This window comes from Dama dama, chromosome 22 (genome assembly GCF_033118175.1).
Source record: "Dama dama isolate Ldn47 chromosome 22, ASM3311817v1, whole genome shotgun sequence".
In the NCBI taxonomy this organism is placed as follows: Eukaryota; Metazoa; Chordata; class Mammalia; order Artiodactyla; family Cervidae; genus Dama; species Dama dama.
Window position 1 is genome coordinate 30,592,822 of NC_083702.1, and position 22,684 is coordinate 30,615,505.

The 22,684-nt window shown below is 35.5% G+C and overlaps 1 protein-coding gene across 3 annotated transcripts in view; it reads right to left on the reverse strand.

The window, feature by feature from the left end:
* Nucleotides 1–279: 279 nt before the first annotated feature.
* The window catches only part of SLCO1A2 (solute carrier organic anion transporter family member 1A2), a 51,028-nt gene continuing 28,623 nt past the window's right edge, over nt 280–22,684 (reverse strand). For 2 of the 3 annotated variants that reach the window (XM_061124133.1, XM_061124135.1), the window contains 6 exons: nt 20,767–20,962; nt 16,102–16,264; nt 13,590–13,762; nt 6,021–6,085; nt 5,360–5,477; nt 280–496 (listed from right to left, as the gene is read on the reverse strand). In XM_061124133.1, the coding sequence (XP_060980116.1) occupies nt 280–496; nt 5,360–5,477; nt 6,021–6,085; nt 13,590–13,762; nt 16,102–16,264; nt 20,767–20,962 (932 nt within the window). The remainder of the gene's footprint in view (nt 497–5,359; nt 5,478–6,020; nt 6,086–13,589; nt 13,763–16,101; nt 16,265–20,766; nt 20,963–22,684) is intronic. The other variant, XM_061124134.1, reaches the window with a different exon arrangement.

Below are 22,684 nucleotides of genomic sequence, written 5' to 3' on the forward strand. Positions count from 1 at the left end.
TGCATGAGTTAAAAGAGAAATTGTTGTTTTAACAATTAACATAAAAATAAAGCTGGTTCTAATGTCCTGTTTTGTTTATAAATGTCTCTCTGAGGAAAATCTCAAATGCCATTGTTGCCTCAGAAATACTATCATGAATATTTTTTCTCCTTGAGTTAAAAAAAAAACGTTGAGGTTCTTAAAAATAAGGAAAAGTTATCTGCAGTACCTCTATTGATTTTAAAAATGATTAAGTTGTATTGTGTTCTCCAATTTTGGAAAGCATGATATAAAAGAGCATTATAGCTTTGTTTTCAATTCACCGTCATTCAAAACTTTGGCATTTTGATCCATTTCTTTGCCCTCATTTTCCTTCCCTGTAAACTTTGCCACAAGCATAGTTTCTGAAGAGGCATTTTCCTCAGGTAGTCGATACTTCCTCAAAATAAAGAGGATCAAAAAGGCTGGAATATAGCTTGATCCTCTTAGTGCTGCCGGTAATCCAAGGTAGATGTATCTATTTAAAAAAAAAAATTAAAGCATATTAAAACTTATGAAGATACTGTGGTGAATAATAACTAGCTTTGCATATTTTTAATTATTAATATTTTACCCCATAAAGACAACAGCAGCTAATTGTTTTGCATGTCAGCCTTACGAATAAATCTCATGAATCTTAGGAATGAACCTCATGAGCTTTCATTCGCTAGCTGATGAATTCTAACTTTTGTTAAAAATGATTTGGGAAATTTTTTATCCAGGAAAATCAAAATTTATTTTCCTCTTTTTAATCTTTTGTTACTATTTTTATTTTATCTTTTTACATTAAATACACTTTCCAACTTAAATTTAATACTGACAGTGATAGCAGTTTTATTTCAATGTTAGCAAGAATGCTTCCAAAGAAGCACCACTAATTGTAATATTTACTCCTGTGTTTCTTTAGATGATCTTCATCAGGTTAAGGAAACTGCTTTCTCTTCTGAGTTTGCTCAAAGTTTCAGTTTTGGATTTGTAAAATATCACCAAATCATTTTTCTGTATATAGTTAGCAGAATAGCCAAGACTATTATTATTATTTTGAACAAACTCTATTTGTTAGTTTTTACACATTAATAGATTCAATTTGTTAACTTTTTGCATGCATAACTAAAATCAGCTTGTACTTTTTGCCTTGTACTGAACTTGTCTAACGTCAATATCAAGATTGCATTAGCTTTATAAAATGAACAGGGAAATTTGCCCTCTTCTTCCATGTCTAAGAATAACTTGTATAAAGCAGGGATCATCAGTTCATTGAAGGTTTGTAAAACTTGCCTTCAAAGCCTCTGGACTAGATGTCTTTGGAAGATGAGAATTTGTGACTCATTCACATTTTTTAATGACTATGAAAATATTCATGTTTTCTATATAGTTATAGTAATATTTGGTAATACATATTTATCTAAAAAACTCTCTATTTAATATGCTTCCAAATTACAATGTTTAAAATTCCTAAGTATCTGTATTTATACGTTTTTCATTTTTAATTGTGCTTATTTGTGCCTCTTCTCTTTATTTGCCTTTCCAGATTGCTATTATTATATTTTAATCTTTTCAAAAGCACAGCTTTTTGGTTACTTCTACAGTCTATAGTCTATTTATGAAGTTCTGCTTCTTGTATTTATTTTCCTAGTCCTAAAATTTTCTCTTATTAGGAAACATATTAAGAATGAAGGAAAAAAAGAGCTAAACATACTTATACTCATCACCCAGGTTTTTTAAATGATTAAATTTTGCCACTTTTGTTTCAGACCAATTTAAAAGATATTAATACATTTAATTCCTCTGTGTATTCCTATGATCCTATTATATTCTAACCCACTCCAGATGTAACACTATGTTGAATTTTATGGAATTTGTTCCTACTTTATTTCTATAGCTTTACAAATTATGCATGTATCCACTCATACTTTATACAATTATTGCATATATTTTACATTTTAAATAATTGGCATAATGTTATGTTTTTATTCTGAAATTTTTTTCTATCAGTCCACCATTTTAAAACGAGGCTTATACATGTAATTCTACATTGTTGCTTTTTAACTATTTAACTACATTGCGCATATGAACATAAAAGCAATTGTTTTGCCCCTTTTCTGTTACCCATTTCTGTCCCCTGTAACTTTAAAAACCTAATTATAGTAAAGAAATCACTAAACTATTGAAACCAATTCCTGACTTATGCTTTCTTGAATGTACACCATGTGTTGCCTAACCTGTTGATTCTTTTCCTAGATAAAAAGAGGTACAAATGAAGAAGTAAATAGTTAAAAAATGATAAGCTCTCTGCCCCCCAACAGCCCTTTCAGCAATCCTGCAGGAAGATCATTCAGGCAAGATAACACCTGAAGAGAGTCAGCCAGTCTGCACTCAGTGGAGAACACAGAACCCACCCTCCTGCCTCGATGATTCAATGAGATCCTTCCCCCCAATATTTTTCCTTTAAAAACAGTCATGACTGAGCAGAATCCTTGGAGTTGGTCTCTGGACATGAGTTCACCTTCTCCCAAGATTGGCAGCTTTTCTGACTCAAGCACCTTTCCTCTCTACCAACACTGCCTCTCAAATTCCTAGCAACCAAACCTGAGTTCGGTAATAGACACACCACAGCTTACTATCCATTTTCCTATTGGACACTTTTGTTCAGATTTTTCTCTAATATTAATAAAACTGCAATAAACCTTGGTTGACATGTCTCCTTGTGCATGTGAGCAAGAGTTTCTCTAAAATATGTCTAAGGATTTTAGAGGATGCAACTTAGTAGAAAGAAAGAAAGTGAAGTCGCTCAGTCATGTCCGACTCTTTGCGACCTGCACCAGACTCCTCCGTCCATGGGATTTTCTCGGCAAGAGTACTGGAGTGGGTTGCCATTTCCTTCTCCAGGGTATCTTCCTAAGCCAGGGATCGAACGCAGGTCTCTTACATTGTAGACAGACTTTTTACCATCTGAGCCACAAGGGAAGTAGATATCTTTTGATGCCTGCAACTTAGTAAATATTTCCCAAAAGTTCTTTTCAGTAGTTTTTATTCACCACCAGCAGTGTATGAGAGTTCCTGATGCTCATGATTTATGTTCTATCAGTCTTCATTGTCTACAGTGTCTTTAATTACAAACAAGTTTTTAGTTTTATAAGCAGTCACATTTGCCCATTTCTTATTCTCTAGTTTGCTTTTTTGTTTCAACTCAAACCCAAGGCAATAAGGATCATAAAGATATTAGGATCTATGGTTGTTGATAATCTATCACTATTGGTCTAATCATATTTCTTTATAAGCCATATGTTTATTTCTCTGGGTTGTGCTAATTTGAACATTTGTAGTTTCACTTTGATATGTCTATTTAGTTCATCCTACTAGGCATGTAAAGAGCACTTTTGATCTGAAAATGTATGTCTCTATTAAATTCCAGGAAATTCTAAGCCATTAATTCATTAGTTTATCTCTGCTATTTCTTCTGCTCTCTGTTCTGAAAATTTCTGAGATATATCTTTTAATTGCTAATTGATCTTTAAAATTACTAAGGTGGTTATTTTTTGTTTATGAGTTCAAATCATTAATTTTCATTCCAGATAATTTCTACAATAACCACTTTCAGTTCACCAATTCTCATTTTAACTTATGTGGACTTGAAATTTATTATCTATTTAGAATTCCTATTATTTCAGTGTTATCCATTTAATCTCTAATATTTCCAAGAGTTGTTATTCATATTCTTATTTCTGCTAGAATTTTTTTTTGTTATTTCTTATTCATTTTAATGGGTATTATGCTATCAACTTATTTTTAATCCTATTGAGCTGGTTAAACATCTTATTTTAAAGTTTGTCAGACTCTTACATTAAAGTAAATTTAATCTGGAATGAAGTCATGTTTCAACTGGTAATTTATGTGCTTGTCATTTTTACTATTGGATTTATTCATGTATTTTAATGTTTTAGTTTACAAGCTTTTTTTGAGTATTTTGTTGTTGTTTGTCTATTTTGGTTTTCTTTGCTTGCTCTGTCTCTCTGTATTTACTTCTCCAAATCTGCTCATTTTCCCTTTGCTTTTCCTGCTTCCCAGGTTCTTAGGCCTTTCCTAGTTTTTTTCATAGTGATACTAGAAATAATCACAGAGGAAGCAGATCATTTAGTCTAGTTCTTGGGTGTATCTGTGTCTTATTCCCTCCTTAGTATCACAGCAATAATATGCAAAAGATTTTTTTAAATCTGTCTTACAATGAGATTTCTATTATTTTCCTATGTTTGCTGATAGTTGGGTTAAAAAAAATCACTATATATATAGCATAGTCAGATGGTTCAAATCTTCTATATCCTCATGAATTTTTCACCTGTATTTTATATTCACTTGTTGTAAAAGTGTGTTGCAATTTTCCACTCTGTAGATTTCTGCTTGTAATTTTGTGAATTTTTGTTTTATATATTTGAAGTTATAATAGATTTATAAGGGTTCATGATTGTTATATATTTTTGGTAAAGTATTTCTTATATTAAGTAATACCCTTTTTTAACTCTGTGATTTTTTTTTACTTTAAATTCTGTTTGCCTTATAGTCAATATAACTGAGGAAAAGGGAACTGATGAAAACATGAATCTCATTCTGTCTGCTCTCTTCACAGTTCTTGACGTATATATCCTTTTACTGATCAAGAGAAGACCTTAGACTCTTTTAAACAATACCAAATCATTTTTTAGTAATTAAAAGAGTTTTCTTACTGCCCATAGTGAGCAGTTAAGACAAATCTAAACAAAATTCAGGTCTCCAAATGGAAAAGAATCTGAAAATAAAGAGAAAAATGAAGAGTTTTGTTCAAAACAGGTTGATATTCCATGAAGTTTCTTCAAAATCAGATCTATATTTACAAAAAATAAGACTTGAAGAAACATGAAGAATACTGTGTCAGTGAAATTTACCAAGGGAGAAAAAATATTTTAGAGATCAGAAGTGGATGGCCAAAGGAAGTAAGGATTTAAGCTAGTAAAATGCTGGAATGACGTAGGATTAAACGAGGATACTTGAGAGTAATATAACTTAGATAGGTAGTTACTGCACAGACATGGTCTTCAATAATACACTGATTGCAACGAATTTAAGGAACAACCTTTTTGAAAGCTACCTGTGCTTATATTTATCAAGTGCTTTGAAAATATTGAGGAAATAAAATGAATATGTAAATAAGAAATGGAGATATAGTATCAGTACCTATTTCGTAAATAAAACCAAAAGTAGTCCAGTCACTTGACAAAGAAAGTGTTAGACATGTACCATGGTACCATGTACCATTTTATACATCATCTCTGCTTAGAAAGCAATTTTTTTAAATTATTATCTTTACCTGAAGCTGGTGGAATCATATATCCTGCATGCCCCTGACTCACCACACTTCAAAGTTCCCCAGTGTAAACATGTGGAGTCCACCAAAGCTCCAAAATATATAGGTGCAGGAATTCCAGCTACAATTAAAAGGAAGAAAGAAGAATCCATTAGCAAGGTAAGAAGATATGTTGTTTTGTTTGAAAGTATTAAAATTTTCTCTATTTGTAGAACAGTTTAACAGAATATAAATATACAGCTTTAAATTTTACTTTTAGAAACTAGAAGTTACTTTTACAGTCAAGTTTCTAGATTAAAAAAGGTAAGTAATCAGATGGATAAAGGCAAAATAAAAAATTATCAGTAGAGAAAACCACTGAATTGATGATTATTTATACTTTTTTCTGCAATATTTTGGGTGAACCACAAGCACACTTTGTTTTAAAGCATTGCCTCTTTGCTTTTCAAGTGTATTGATGAAAAGTAGAATGTCAGGTAGGTCTTTTTCAAGTAAAAGGAAGAAGTTTTTCATTTCTTCTTGTTCTTTATTCTCATACTAATTACAAAGTGCTATTTACAAGCAGAAGGGATATTTGCTAAATTGTTACTCTGAGGGAGTGACTTCATTTACTTGGTATTTAACAGCGGTCTAATGTGATATTGGGAAAAATAACTATTTTTACCAAGTATTCGTGTACAGAATGCATGTAATCCCACGCCAAGAGACTTCTCTTCAGGCTTGACACACCTAAAAAATTAATGAATTCATAAATTTAAAAACTACCATAGTTTCTTAAAACAACTGTTTGTATGCTAGTAACGCATTGAGCATTAGCAAATTTTCTTGCATACTCAAGTCTTGGCTATTCAAGGCCTAATTATTCCATTCATAAGTTTCACAGAAGCCCCACCTCTGGTCTTCGGCATTTTATCCATCACTTTTTGCTCACTCATTTCTACCATAAAGTTATCAGAGAAGAAAACATTTAATATCAATTGATTTCTACCCCAGCATCCTCTTCTCAAAGTAGTTTGTGATTCTAATGGTTACACCTTTAACCTCAAACCAAAGAAGAATGCAATGTTAGGTGTATTTAAATTACTCATATTAACAAAATACAGAAAAGCCAAGGATTTACATAAGTAAATGTAAACAGAAAAGAAAACAAGAATAAAAGTTTTCCAAGGAAAGTGATTTTACAAATCCAAAGCAAACATATTTTAAGTGTTTTGGTATCTATTTAAAAGCTGCACAGATTCATCCGTTCTTTCCAAAAATTCCCCCACCTTTTCACCATTGCCTGAAATTCCTTACATAGACATTGTGTGTGTGTGTGTGTGTGTGTGTGTGTGTAAGTCACTCAGTCATGTTCAAGTCTTTGGAACCGCTTGGATTGTAGCCTGCCAGGCTTCTCTGTCCATGGATTCTCCAGGTAAGAATACCAACTCAGGGATCAAATCCAGGTCTCCTGCATTGCAGGCAGGCAGATTCTTTACCACTGCGCCACCTGGGAAGCCCTTATATGTAGAAATAAAGACTATCATTTCCATTGGCATTTTCTATGCTCCACTCACTTTAGCATTAGCATGGCTATCTGCTCAATGAATTCACTTAGAGTTTTCCTCTGTATTCCCTTCCCTTCTTTGACTAACCAAAGCTGAGAAAATGTAAGCAAATTTTTACACAAAAGGACACAATATATTTTTAGCAAAACATCATATTATTGGTTTTTACCAATTATCTTACCAATTATCATATTATCTTCTTACCTTGCTAATGGATTCCTCTTTCTCCCTTTTAATTGTAGGGAGAAATTCTCCCTTTAATTTAAACTGGAATTTAAATTTAATTTCTCCCTTTAATTTAATTGGAATTCCTGCACCTAAATATTTTGGAGCTTTAGTGGACTCCACATGTTTACACTAGGGAACTTTGAAGTATGGTGAGTCAGGGGCACGCAGGATATATGATTCCACCAATTGGCAGACTAGGTAAAGATAGTAATTTTTAAAATTTGCTTTCTAAGCAGAGATGATGTATAGTTGACAGAGCTGACTGTGGCTCAGATCGTGAGCTCCTTATTGCCAAATTCAGACTTAAATTTAAGAAAGTAGGGAAAACCAATAGACCGTTCAGGTATGACCTAAATCAAATCCCTTATGATTATACAGTTGAAGTGACAAATAGATTCAAGGAATTAGATCTGATACAGTGCCTGATGAACTATGGACAGAGGTTCGTGACATTGTATAGGAGAAAATGTCCATTGTACAAAAAATGTACAGAGATCAAGACCATCTCCAAAAAAAGAAATGCAAAAAAGGAAAATGGTTTTCTGAGGAGGCTTTATAAATAGCTGTGAAAAGAAGAGAAGCCAAAGGCAAAGGAAAAAAGGAAAGTTATACCCATTTGAATACAGTGTTCCAAAGAATAACACGGGGAGATAAGAAAGCCTTCCTCAGTGATCAGTGCAAAGAAATAGAGGAAAACAACAGAATGGGAAAGACTAGAGATCTGTCCAAGAAAATTAGAGATACCAAGGGAACATTTCATGCAAAGATGGGCTCAGTAAAGGACAGATATGGTATGGACCTAAGCAGAAGATATTGAGAAGAGGTGGCAAGAATACAAAGAAGAACTATACAAAAAAGATCTTCATGACCCAGATAATCACAATGTTGTGATCACTCACCTAGAGCCAGACATCCTAGAATGTGAAGTCAAGTGGTCCTAAGGAAGCATCAGTACAAACAGAGCTAGTGGAAGTGATGGAATTTCAATTGAGCTATTTCAAATCCTAAAACACGATGCTGTGAAAGTGCTGCACTCAATATGCCAGCAAATTAGGTAAACTCAGCTGTGGCCACAGGACTGGGAAAGATCAGTTTTCATTCCAATCCCTAAGAAAGGCAATGCCAAAGAATGCTTAAACTACTGCACAATTGCACTCATCTCACACGCTAGTAATGCTAACAATGCTCAAAATTCTCCAAGCCAGACTTCAACTATGTGAACTGTGAACTTCCAGATGTTCAAGCTGGTTTTAGAAAAGGCAGAGGAACCAGAGATCAAATTGCCAAAATCAGCTGGATCATCAAAAAAGCAAGAGAGTTACCAAAACATCTACCTCTGCTTTATTGACTATGCCAAAGTCTTTGAATGTGTGGATCACAACAAACTGTGGAAAATTTTTCAAAAGATGGGAATACCAGACCACCCAACCTGCCTCTTGAGAAATCTGTATGCAGGTCAGGAAGCAACAGTTAGAACTGGACATGGAACAACAGACTGGTTCCAAATAGGAAAAGAAGTACATCAAGTCTGTACACTGTCACCCTGCTTGTTTAACTTCTATGCAGAGTACATCATGAGAAACGCTGGGCTGGATGAAACACAAGCTGGAATCAAGATTGCCGGGACAAATATCAATAACCTCAGATACACAGATGACACCACCCTTATGGAAGAAAGCAAAGAAGAACTAAAGAATCTCTTGATGAAAGTATAAGAGGAGAGTGAAAAAGTTGGCTTAAAGCTCAACATTCAGAAAACTAAGATCATGGCATCCAGTCCCTTCACTTCTAGGGAAATAGATGGGGAAACAGTGGAAACAGTGGCTGACTTTATTTTTTTGGGCTCCAAAATCACTGCAGATGGTGATTGCAGCTGTGAAATCAAAGATACTTGCTCCTTGCAAGAAAAGCTATGACCAACCTAGACAGCATATTAAGAAGCAGAGACATTACTTTGCCAACAAATTATGTCTAGTCAAAGCTATGGTTTTCCCAGTAGTCATGTATGGACATGAGAGTTGGACTATAAAGAAAGCTGAGCACTGAAGAATTGATGCTTTTGAACTGTGGTGTTGGAGAAGACTCTTGAGAGTCCCTTGGACTGCATGGAGATCCAACCAGTCCACCCTAAAGGAGATCAGTCCTGAGTGTTCATTGGAAGGACTGATGGTGAAGCTGAAACTCCAATACTTTGGTAGCTGATCGAAGAGCTGACTCATTGGAAAAGACCCTAGTGCTGGGAAATTTGAAGGGGGTAGGAGAAGGGGATGACAGAGGATGAGATGGTTGGATGGCATCACTGACTCAATGGACATGAGTTTGAGTAAACTCCAGGAGTTGGTAATGGACAGGGAGGCCTGGCGTGCTGCAGTCCATGGCATCGCAAAGAGTTGGACACGACTGAGCAACTGAACTGAACTGAACTGACGGACATTTTCTTGGCATAAGTGTTTTACTATCTTAAAAAAACTCTTCAGCACAATAGAGTGAGATACAGTTGACCAGTTCACTATCTAACACCGGTTATTTAGGCAACATCAATGATTTTACTCAGAAGGAAGTAGTTAAAGTCAGGAGACCTCACATGACCCTCTTGCTCCTATGGTTACCATTTAATATAGAAAATATGGTATTTAGATTTTACTGAAGAGTTTTTCTTTCTCCTCTACCTCTAACATACCGCCTATGATCTCACAAAAGCATGAAATCCTTATAGCTAAGAAGTTACAAAACAGTTAGAAATAAAACTTCATAGAAAAAATTAGCTGAGGTATAGCTAAAGCTATGGAGAAGGCAATGGCACCCCACTCCAATACTCTTGCCTGGAAAATCCCATGGATGGAGGAGCCTGGTGGGCTGCAGTCCATGGGGTCGCACAGAGTCGGACACGACTGAAGCGACTTAGCAGCAGCAGCAGCTAAAGCAGTACTTGGAAGAAAATGCATCATTTTATATCTATTAATCAAAATGAGCAAATTATGTAAGTGTTAAACTCAAATAGTTAGATATAGAACAACAGAAAAAAGCCCCAAAAGAAAAAAATTTTAAATAAGTAAAATAAAAAGCAGAAATAGATGAAATAAAGAGCAAAAAAACTAAAAATTGATTCTTTAAAAAAGAAATTAAAAGCAACCTCTGGCAACAATGATCAAGAAAAAAAAAGGAAAATGCAATAAACAAAATGCAGAAAAAATGGAAAGCCCTTCAGATACATTAGAGAATATCAGAATGATCAAAGAATATTATAAACAGTTATATAGTAACATCTGATATAAGCGTAAATGGAAAATGTAAATAAACACATTAAATTGAAATGTTATAATGAAATATTTATGAAAATAATAACCAAGTTTCACTGACCAAGTAGTACAAGTAGTTTTATGAGTGAGTTCATAAAACTTTCAACAAATAGATATTTAATGTAAGTAGTTCCAGAAATTGAAAAATAGAAAATTTATCAATTCATTTTGTGGGCCTAGAATGATTCCAAAACAAACAAACAGAATAGAAAATAATATTTATATACAATAATTTTAAATAAATTATTATTTAAATATGACTGACTATGGTTTTTCTTAGATGTCCAAACAGTTCAACATAGAAAAATCTATCACTTTTTTCACTACACTAAAAGTACTGAATTGGAAGATTATTTGTAAATTTTTTCCTAGAAGAAGAAAAATAGTAGTTTGATACTGATTCTGTGATTAAAAACTCAGAAACTAGATGAAAATTATATACTAGAAATCTATAGCAAACATCATATTTAATGGAAAAATTTTATATGATTTCCATTAAAAGTAGAAAACAACAAGAATACTTATTATCACCATTACAGTTTAACACAGTTTGGGAGGTCCAAGTTGATGTCAAAAGAAAATTTTAAAAATCTAAGATGTATAAGCTTTAGAAGCAAAGAGATAAAACTCTCCTTGCGTGCACATATTTCTATAAAAAAACCTAACAAAGTCAGCAAGTTATCAGGATAAGAAAAATTGCTGGATAAATAGTAAATGTTAAAAAATCAACAGCATTTCTCTAAACCAACAATAACCAACTAGAAAAGATAAGAGAAAATAGTACCATATTAAATTACAAATAAGCCCATATTTGTGTGTTTGGATATAAATGGGTACATATATAGTTGTACATGGTACATTTTCTGTGTTTGTGTGTGTGTGTATATATATATATATTTTATATATGTGTGTATGTGTAGTATCTATACAGGAAATTTAAAATAAATGGAAAAATATTTCATGGTCACAAATATTTGAGTTTCTTTAATTAACATATATAATCCATACAATCAAAATTCATATGTAAGTATAAAGATTCATGCATCAATAGTGAAACCAATTTGGGGGGAAAAAAGGAAGAATGAAGGTGAAAGTGATGAGTGGATAAAGAAGAGCTACAGTATGAGATATGAACTATACAGTGTCACTACTTTGAGAGCAGACAAACCTCTGTAAGCATGAAAACATCCTGTGTTATATAAAAACTTTAAATATGATAAAGATAGCACCATGAATCAATGGAAATAGGACTTCTTATTTGTGCTGTGATGTTGGGAAAACAATTGTTTGGATAAAAATAACATTGAATATCTCTCTCCCTTTCACCACACATAAAGATAAACTTATGATGATTTAAAGAACTAGGTAAAAGCTATATAACTGGTAGGATAAAATTTAGGGGAATATTTTGATAAATTAGTAATATAAAACCTTTTTGAAATGTGACTCCCCAATACATAAACTCTAAGGCAAGGAAATTGTCAGATTTCAGTACAACAAAAGTTAGGATTGATTTTCACACAAAAAAAAAACTATGAAAAAATTTGAAGAAAAGATGAGAGATCAGGAGAAGATAATTGTATCAAGTAAACATATTAGATTAACATGTATATTTACCAGAAAAGTATAGGAATTATCATGAAAATGGACAAAAATAATGTACAAGCGTCTTGAAGTAAAAGTACTAGTAGCTAGAAAAAAGTTTAAGGAAACTCCTAAACTCATTGAATTAGGAAATCACATATTAAAACATCAGTGAGCTACCATCTAATACCCACTGGAATAGTAAAAGTCAGAAAGTTCAGTAATTCTAAATATTAGTGATGCTATGAAAGTGAAAATGAAAGTCGCTCAGTCATGTCCAACTCTTTGAGACTCTAGTTCATGGAGACCTCCAGGCCAGAATACTGGAGTGGGTAGCCTTTCCCTTCTCCAAGGGATCTTCCCAACCCAGGGATCAAAACCAGATCTCCTGCATTGCAGGCGGATTTTTTACCAGCTGGGCCATAAGGGAAGCTCAAGAATACTAGAGTGTGTAGCCTATCCCTTCTCCAGGGGACCCTCCCAACCCAGGAATTGAACCAAGATCTCCTGCATCGCAGGCGGATTCTTTACCAACTGGGCTATGAGGGAAACCCAATAAGGAGGTATGAGCTGATGGTATGAGAATAACTGATAAATAATAGCAGTATTTGGTGAATTTATGTTTGCATGTGCATTTTGAAACGAAACAAATTTGTAGCACAGTACTGTTTCTGTGAATATAAAACACAATACACAACAAACAGTATTTTACAAAGGAAAGCATGTATTTAAGACTCTATGTCTATCATATTAATGTGGATGCCTATGGTGATAGGAAGTGGGAAATGGAATGAAAAAAAAAATAAAGTAAAATAAAATAAGAGAAAAACCTTACCCCACCTAGGATAAACTATGAACTGAGAATTACAATTAATTTAACTTTTCTTCAAATGAAGAAAACTATGGACTTTGTTTACTAGCTATGTTTAAAATTGCTTATGAGTCATGAAGATGCTGTCATTGAAAAAGCTTGTGTGATAAACTTAAGGTTACAATCTAGCTCTCCAATTTCCTAGCTTTAGTAAGCCGTTCAACATTTGTGTCTCACAAGAGCCTCTTAAAACAGTTGAGCATTTGTTATTATATCCATTTTTTTATTAAACAAAAAAAAAAGAGCTCAGAAAGATCAATTCACCTGCCTTTGCCCTACTGATAATAACTGGTAAAACTGGGACTTCCAACAGCTTTTAATTCCACTGTCCTAATATAATCAAACTACAGGAAATGAACTATAGGCAACCACTCTTACCTAGGAAAATGACCATTTCATATGGTTTACCCTAAAATATAAATGCGTCTCTTTTTCTGGTAAGCCATAAGCATTTGCTAATTTAACTCTAAGTAATAAGGTAGGAAAGATAGGGAGGGAAATACCAGCAGATGAACATTTAAAGTTGCTAACTTAAAAATTTTTGTAAAATTCAGCAATGCTTATTTGGAAAATCTTAATAAATGGTATAATATATTAGAGCACCAAGTTCTTAGATACTGTGAACTTCAAATGAAATTTCATAGAAAAGGCTTCCATACTAAATAACCAGAAATAAACCCAAATAGAGAAAATAATTCTTGTACCTCAGGAGAACCATATATCCAGGTATGGCAGATAAAGAATATAGGAAACTACTGAACACGGACAAGATTAAAAAGTACTGTAGCATCATGGAACAGTCCTTTCCTTTGGCACATAGCCCAAGAACTGCAGATGAATTTCCTGGTGTTCGTATGCAGCTACAATTTTGGAACACCTGTCAAAAATAATATATTACCTTATGTAAGGAAGGAAACTCCTGAACACAAATCTTAAATATTTTCTTTTCCCAGTTAGATCAAGATAGACGTTGTTTCCTCCCTTTATTCTTATATCCTTTATGATCTGTCTCAGGATTATAGCATGTGACAAAACATAGAAGGGTGGTTTCCAAAACATGGTACTTCTTTTGAAATTTGTTAAGTAAATTTGCAATAACTCAGCTGTCCTAAAGTCATGCTTTTTACAAACACACACTATTTTGACATACGCTAAATAAGACAAATAAAATTTGCTTCAGAATGCCCAGTTGAAATATTTAGATACTTACCAATAAACAAAGCTTTGTTTAAAATAAAGTTTATTTCACAAACAGAACAAAGTCAACCCTTTTTGAATTCTTACGTTCCCAGGTTTTAATAAGAATCAAAATTTATATTTTATTTTGATCACCAACCAAGATTTTAAGTGACATTTTTTAAGCAAGAAAACATGCCCAATTCCATCTTCTTAAAAAGCTGTCAGGATGTAAAAAAAACACAGAAAGCGCATGTGTATATACACAGAAAGAAGGGGAAAATAGCAAAACAATTGACTGGATAATTGAGATCAAAACTGCCAACTCTATCTCAGTCGATAGTATTATTTTTCAGTCCAGATAGTTTTAAATGAAGTTGAGTAATCATGTCAATTGCTATGAAGCTAAACATCAATGCTCAGGAATGCTAAAGCGTTCAAATAAGATCTAGGAAGTTAAAATGTAAACCAAGTGAACATACACAGTAAGTCCCCTACACACGAACCTTCAAGTTTTGAACTTTCAAAGATGTCAGCCTGCATTCACACATCCGATCATGTAAGTTAGTTTGTGTGTCTGGCTTACACTGTCTCGTGTGTGTATCACCTACAGGAGGTTGTGCTTTTGTGTCCTTTACTGTGAAAGTGAAAGTCATTCAACTGTGTCCGACTCTTGTCAACCCCATGGACTATACAGTCCATGAAATTCTCCAGGCCAGAATACTCGAGTGGGTAGCCTTTCCCTTCTCCAGGAGATCTTCCCAACCCAGGAGTCGAACCCATGTCTCACGCATTGCGGGCGGATTCTTTACCAGCTGAGCCACAAGGGAAGCCCAAGAATACTGGAGTGGGTAGCCTTTCCCTTCTCCAGGAGATCTTCCCAACCCAGGAATCGAACCTATGTCTCACACATTGCAGGCGGATTCTTTACCAGCTGAGCCACAGGGGAAGCCCAATACCACACAGCACAGTACAGAGTACAATAGCGCAGTATCTTTATTTCAAGCACAGCATGTCTGGAAACACGCGTAAGAGCAGCGATGGTGTAGCTTGTACTGCTAAGAAGCATCAAGCAATAACGATGGAAACAAAAGTGAAAATAATTGAGAGAGTGGAGTGAGGTTTACAGATGGTAGAAGTCACTTGTTCTTATAATATTGAACTCCTTTCTGTGCAACGCAAGGAGCTTACTAATAAAGACCTGATAGAACTGGAGGCCCAGAGGAGGGACAGAGACAAGAGGAAGAAGTAACTGAGGAAATGAAAAGATTCACAACCCCGAAAATGGCAAGGGCATTTTCTTTATTTGAGGAGGCACTGTTAGTTTTTGAGGCACGGAACACAAATGTAGAACATTGCACAATCTAGTGTTACTGTGGCATCTATGATGGGAAACAAGTGCTACTATCCAGACGTCACTGGATCCGTTTTTCAAGAGGGTAGATTCCATTGAATCCAGCAAGAAACAGGGGCCTGTGCCCCCAGCATCAGGTGTGAGTGAAGTCGCAGCTTGCCCTCCGTCTCCTACCGCTGACGGTCCTTCAGTCTACCATCTCCCACCCCGCCTCCCTCCTCCCATCAGTAACTCTTCTTGATTGTTCGCTCACTGCCAGCCCCTGAATGCCAGCTCTTGTACTGGACTGCTGTGCTTTTCAAGGTATTGTACTATAAGATTAAAAATGTTTATTTTGTGTGTCTGGTTTTTTTGTATTATTTGTGTGAATGTATTATAAACCTATTACAGTACAGTATTACAGAGCCGATTGTGTTACTTGGGTATCTAGGCTAAATTTGTTGGATTTACAAACAAATTGGATTTACAAACCTGCTCTCAGAATGGAACTCATTTGTATGTAGCAGACTTACTATAGAAAGTAACATTTTTTTCACAAAAGTTTCTAATTTGGTTTTGAGGAAAGACTAATTTTACTTTTGTCAAATATGGACCAAGTTCATAGCTGGAATGTACCAATGCAGTGCATAAGACAAAAGTTATGTTAAAAAAAAAAAAAAAAGAAAAAGGCCAACAGGATATTTTACCATTTTTCTTCCTGTGCCAGAGGATATCTCACAACCAGCAAGACAAGCTGACATGTATGACAAGCCATTGTCTCCACACACAGGGTCCCACACTGTAGTTGGACAGTTACAATCCATGTTGCAGTCAGCAAGGAAATTTTCCACATGTAAATCTTGATGCACTCTGAAATGATTTAAAATAATGCCATAGATATTGAAAGAATATTAAAGCTTTTTCTTTTCATCTCAATTCACAAGTCTATTTCTTCTGCTCCCCAAAATAGAAACAGAAATCTCTCTTTTTTTTTTTTTTCATTTATTTTTATTAGTTGGAGGCTAATTACTTCACAACATTGCAGTGGGTTTTGTCATACATTGACATGAATCAGCCATGGAGTTACATGTATTCCCATCCCGATCCCCCCTCCCACCTCCCTCTCCACCCGATTCCTCTGGGTCTTCCCAGTGCACCAGGCCCGAGCACTTGTCTCATGCATCCCACCTGGGCTGGTGATCTGTTTCACCATAGATAATATACATGCTGTTCTCTCGAAACATCCCACCCTCACCTTCTCCCACAGAGTCCAAAAGTCTGTTCTGTACTTCTGTGTCTCTTTTTCTGTTTTGCATATAGGGTTATCGTTACCATCTTTCTAAATTCCATATATATGTGTTAGTATGCTGTAATGTTCTTTATCTGTCTGGCTTACTTCACTCTGTATAATGGGCTCCAGTTTTATCCATCTCATTAGGACTGATTCAAATGAATTCTTTTTAATGGCTGAGTAATATTCCATGGTGTATATGTACCACAGCTTCCTTATCCATTCATCTGCTGATGGGCATCTAGGTTGTTTCCGTGTCCTAGCTATTATAAACAGTGCTGCGATGAACACTGGGGTGCACGTGTCTCTTTCAGATCTGGTTTCCTCAGTGTGTATGCCCAGAAGTGGGATTGCTGGGTCATATGGCAGTTCTATTTCCAGTTTTTTAAGAAATCTGCACACTGTTCTCCACAGTGGCTGTACTAGTTTGCATTCCCACCAACAGTGTAAGAGGGTTCCCTTTTCTCCACACCCTCTCCAGCATTTATTGCTTGTAGACTTTTGGATAGCAGCCATCCTGACTGGCGTGTAATGGTACCTCATTGTGGTTTTGATTTGCATTTCTCTAATAATGAGTGATGTTTCATGTGTTCATTATCCATCAGTATGTCTTCTTTGGAGAAATGTCAGAAACAGAAATCTTTCAACTGTCAATATATGGCCTGGATATTATAACTCTGGCCTAACAGATACCTTGCTTTGGTGACTGTAGCCACTTTTTCAATGATTTCTTTCAAGTAAATAAAAGCCAGTAAACAAGCATTAACTCAAAACCTACTATACAGAAAGTACTTTTCCAGGTATTAATCAGAACTCAAAAATGAAGATAAATAAATCCCTGTGTTTGGTCCATGCATGCATGCTAAGTTGCTTCAGTCACGTTTGAACCTGTGTGACTCTATGGAATATAGCTCCCAAGGCTCCTCTCTGTCCCTGGGATTCTCTAGGCAGGAATACTGGAGCGGGTTGCCATGCCCTCCTCCAGGGATCAAACCCATGTCTCTAACATCTCCTGCATTGGCAGGTGGGTTCTTTACCACTGGAGCCACCTCCATATGGTGGCAAAATAACAAGAGAGATTATTGCCTTATAAAAGTGATCCCAAAGGCTCAAAATCTGTAAGTGCAATTTATAATGCAGATAATATATTTAGCTCCAGAAATGTAACTATTTGAGTAAACAAATACAGTCTTCTAGTAAGAAAAGCTGTTCAGTGATGATCAAGAAGACCAATTCGCAGCAACCCTTAAACAGACACTGCTGTGAAAATCCCAGAACCCAGCAGTGAGACCAAAGCACCCCCTGAATCACAGAGACCAAGAATGGTGACCTCAGAAGGATAACAGGAGCAGTGAAACTCTGACTGGATGGCTCCTCCCTCAGGTTAGCACAGCACCACGTCAAGAGAGCTCCCCTCCGCTTATGGTTTCTCCGGTGCGAAAAGAGAGCCCAGTGCCCCCAGATTGTGGGAAGCTTCCCAAAAAGCCCACTGACGGATCACTGGGGGAATCTGCAGAGTCTGACCCTGAGAATATATAATGTATCAAATCATCAGATTATACCTGATGGTTTTTGTCATTTATGTCTTAATAAAATCAGGGGGAAAAGGGCATGACACAGAGAAAGACAAACATTATATGATATAACTTATATGTGGAATCTAAAAAAAATGATACAAATGAACTTATTTACAAAAACAGAGACTCACAGACATAGGAAACAAATTTATGGTTACCAAAGTGGAAGGAGAGAAGGGATAAAACTAGAAGTTTGGGGTTAACTGATATACACTATGAAAATAAATGGAATTGCATAAAAAATAGTTTATGTAAAATAAATAAGAACCTACTATATATCATAGGGAACTATATTCAATATCTTGTAATAACCTATAATGGAAAAGAATCTGAAAAAGAATGTGTGTGTGTGTGTGTGTGTGTGTGTGTAACTGAATCACTTTACTGTACAGCTGAAACTAACACATTGTACATCAACTATATTTCAATTTAAAAAGAGGGCTTCCCTGGTAGCTCAGCTGGTAAAGAATCCACCTTCAATGCAGGAGACCCCGGTTCAATTCCTGGGTCAGGAAGACCCACTGGAGAAGGAATAGGCTACCCACTCCAGTGTTCTTGGGCTTCCCTGGTAACTCAGCTGGTAAAGAATCTATCTGCAATGTGGGAGACTTCGGTTCAATCTCCAGGTTGTGAAGACCCCCTGGAGAAGGGAACAACTACCCACTCCAGTATTCTGGCCTGGAGAATTCCATGGACTATATAGTCCATGTGGTCACAAAGAGTCAGACCCGACTGAATGACTTTCACTTTCTTTCAATTTAAAAAGAGATCTAAAAGTCTAATTACAATAGTTTTCTTGTGCTTAATGTAATATGATAAAAAAAAAAAAAAAAAGAACCCTAGCATGGGAGTCTAGAAACTGAATTAAAGTCCTGGCTCATGATTAGATTATGCCTTTTTATACATTTGCTCTGGGAATCAGGATAATTGGACATAGAGATAATCTTTAAGATTTTCAGTTCAGTTCAGTTAAGTCGCTCAGTCGTGTCCAAGGCTCTGCGATGCCATGGACTGCAGCACATTAGAGCTCCCTGTCCATCACCAACTCCCAGAGTTTACTCAAGCTCATGTCCATTGAGTCAGTGATGCCATCCAACCATCTCATCCTCTGTCATCCCTTCTCCTCCTGCCTTCAATCTTTCCTAGCATCAGGGTCTTTTCCACTGAGTCAGTTCTTCACTACAGGTGGCCAAAGTATTAGAGTTTCAGCTTCAGCATCAGCCCTTCCAATGAATATTCAGGACTGATTTCCTTTAGAATGGACTGGTTGGATCTCCTTGCAGTCCAAGGGACTCTCAAGAGTCTTCCCCAACACCACAGTTCAAAAGCATCAATTCTTCAGCATTCAGCTTTCTCTATAGTCCATCTCTCACTTCCATACATGACCACTGGAAAAACCATAGCTTTGACTATACAGACCTTTGTTGACAAAGTAATGTCTCTGCTTTTCAATATGCTAAGTTGGTCATAGCTTTTCTTCCAAGGAACAAACATCTTTTAATTTCATGACTGCAGTCACCCACCATCTGCAGTGATTTTGGAGCCCCCAAAAATAAAGTCTGTCACTGTGTCCATTGTTTCCCCATCTATTTGGCATGAAGTGATGGGACTGGATGCCATGATCTTAGTTTTCTGAAAGTTGAGTTTTAAGCCAACTTTTTCACTCTCCTCTTTCACTTTCATCAAGAGACTCTTTAATTCTTCTTCACTTTCTGCCATAAGGGTGGTGTCATCTGCATATCTGAGGTTATTGATATTTCTCCCAATCTTAATTCTAGCTTGTGCTTCGTCCATCCCGGCATTTTGCATGATATACTCTGATTACATTTGTGTGATGTAATCTAATAAATACTCATATTATGTATTTGACATGATTCTAATCATATAGTCCTTGATCATTTTAAAGGAACCATTTTATGATTCTCTTAATTTCATCTTAATTACTCCTTTATCTAGATATGTCCTATAAATGAATTTTAAAAATTCACATCAATATGCAAAATCTTCCTGTGAACCCAGGTAACCTTCAAAACGTGAATCTAAAACCATTCAATGATATAGATACATATATTCAAATAAAATATATAAATGTATAAAAGCATTGCTATACATGTGTTAGGATTCAGTTAAGCTAAATTTAAGCCCATCAAGGAAAGATATAAAGGTGATTGAGACTATATATATATATATATAGAGAGAGAGAGAGAGTCAACTCTTAATTTTACCTATTTATGGTTGTATAAAATGTATGCATAACGCATCCTAATACAACCTAAAACCATAGGTAGTTTCTATGATCTTCATTTTACTGTCTACTAGGATATCACAAAGACACACAAACACAACCATAAGCTCAATCACTCTGTGATATATTCCCAACCTTTTTAATAAGATGGAGAAAGATCATAAATTAACTCCAATAGGCAACTAATCTGGTCATGGATAGTCATTGCAGAAAATATTAACAGTTGAAAGAGTATAATATTCTTTAGAAAACAACATACCCTTCATAAGACATGGTGATGCCAGCAACTGAAGAACTATCACAGATCATGAAAAAACACAAAAAATAGAAAAGATACTCAATAAAAGATAACCAACATCCTATGTGGGCAGCTTGTATGACAGTAATCTTGAACTTCTTCATAATTAAACCGCCAACTATATATCCAATGCATATTGGAGGGAAGTTATAAATACCTATAAATGCAATTAGAATATTATATACAAAGTGACATAGCGAAGGAACAAATATTATAACACATTGATCTACTATGTCTTACATAAAAAATCATTTAGGTCCAACTTATAGTGAAGAAGTTTAATTTAAACTTATTCCCACTTAGTTACATATTACATACAGGGAGATTTTTAAATGCCCCACAACATCAAAGTAATATTGGAAGACTGTTATTATTATCATGTATTTAATTAATAGAAGAAGTATGTAAATTTCTTGTCTGAAAGGGTTATGTTCTATATCTCTTTTCTTAGGATGCAGGTAGAAGTGACAAATCAAAGTCAACTAGCCATTTATTACTTTCTGTTCTTTGGGTGGGATTATATATATAATGATTTGTATTTAATGTATATTGTTAAATCATAAATAGTAATAGTAAATCATAAATAGTATGATTTGTATGATTCTACAGCTGTTTATTCCCACTCTGATTGTTAAGAATTTGGCTCAGCTCAAGGTATTTTAAAGGTATTTTGCTGAGCCTGTAATTGTCAAGTGTCTTTACATTCCATGCCTTACTGCTACTGACTAGCATTCTCCCTCCCCTAATCCCCTAATAAAGGAAAGAAAAAAGGGGGAGAAAGACAGCCCTAGGTTACATCCCTACAATACCAAGGTCTGTCTACTGAATCACATTCTTGGAAGAGCTTAATATCCATTCTTGAGTCCCATACCAGAGAGTCCAATTTAGTATGTTTGAGATGGGTCCTAGGTATATGGACTTTTAACACTCTAGGTGATGTGGATACATGTAATCTGGAAATTCTCCTTTCAAAACAGTAAAAAGATCTCAGGAAAAACTCAAGGTGGAGTAGAACAATGGAGTTGAGAAATAGACTGCTTCCTGCCATAACAGTAAATAAAGGACAGCACAGTCATCAGCAATTGCAGCCACCACAGATGGCGATCTGGTGAGCCCTGAAGGAGCTCAGGAAAGAAAGAATACGTGACATCTAGCAGCCATCAGACTGCAGCCACTCCCTGTGGTGAGCCCTGAGGATGTGAAACTCAGGATGTTAAAAATACCCAGAACCGGCCCCGGATAGCTGAGATGCATTTCAAAAGAATGATTTCAGTGAGCCCAGACTCTTGTATCTTTCCATACATAGAAAAGTGCTAAATTCCTTAACTTGCCATATCTGGTTTCCTTTAATTAGCAATAATCTTTTGATGTTCTGACTACCTGCCCTTTGTTGAAAAACTTTATAACCTAGCTCCTCACTCCCTTACCTCTTAGAAACAGTTCTCTCAGGGGGTTACTTGAGATGCTATTTCCCAGGCTAAAAGTCCTAAAAATTTCTCCTGAATAAGCCATAATTCAGCTTTTAGGTTGTGAATATTTTTTAAGTCCACAGAGATTAGTGTGGTAGCAGGAAAATCAGAATATATGCACAGCAGAGATATCTCAAAATACCAGAAGAGGGGCTTCCCTGGTGGCTCAGTGGTAAAGAATATGCCTGCTGATGCAGGAGACATGGGTTATATCCTGGAGGATCCCACATGCCATGGGGAAACTTAACTCTGGTGCCACAAATAGCTTGTGCTCTAGAGCATGGGAGCTGCAACTACTGAGCCCACATGCTTTTCAACTAACTGAAGCCCACACACTCAAGAGCCCCTGCTCCTCAACTAGAAAGTAGCCCCTACTCACCACAACTAGAATAAAGCTAGGACATAGCCAC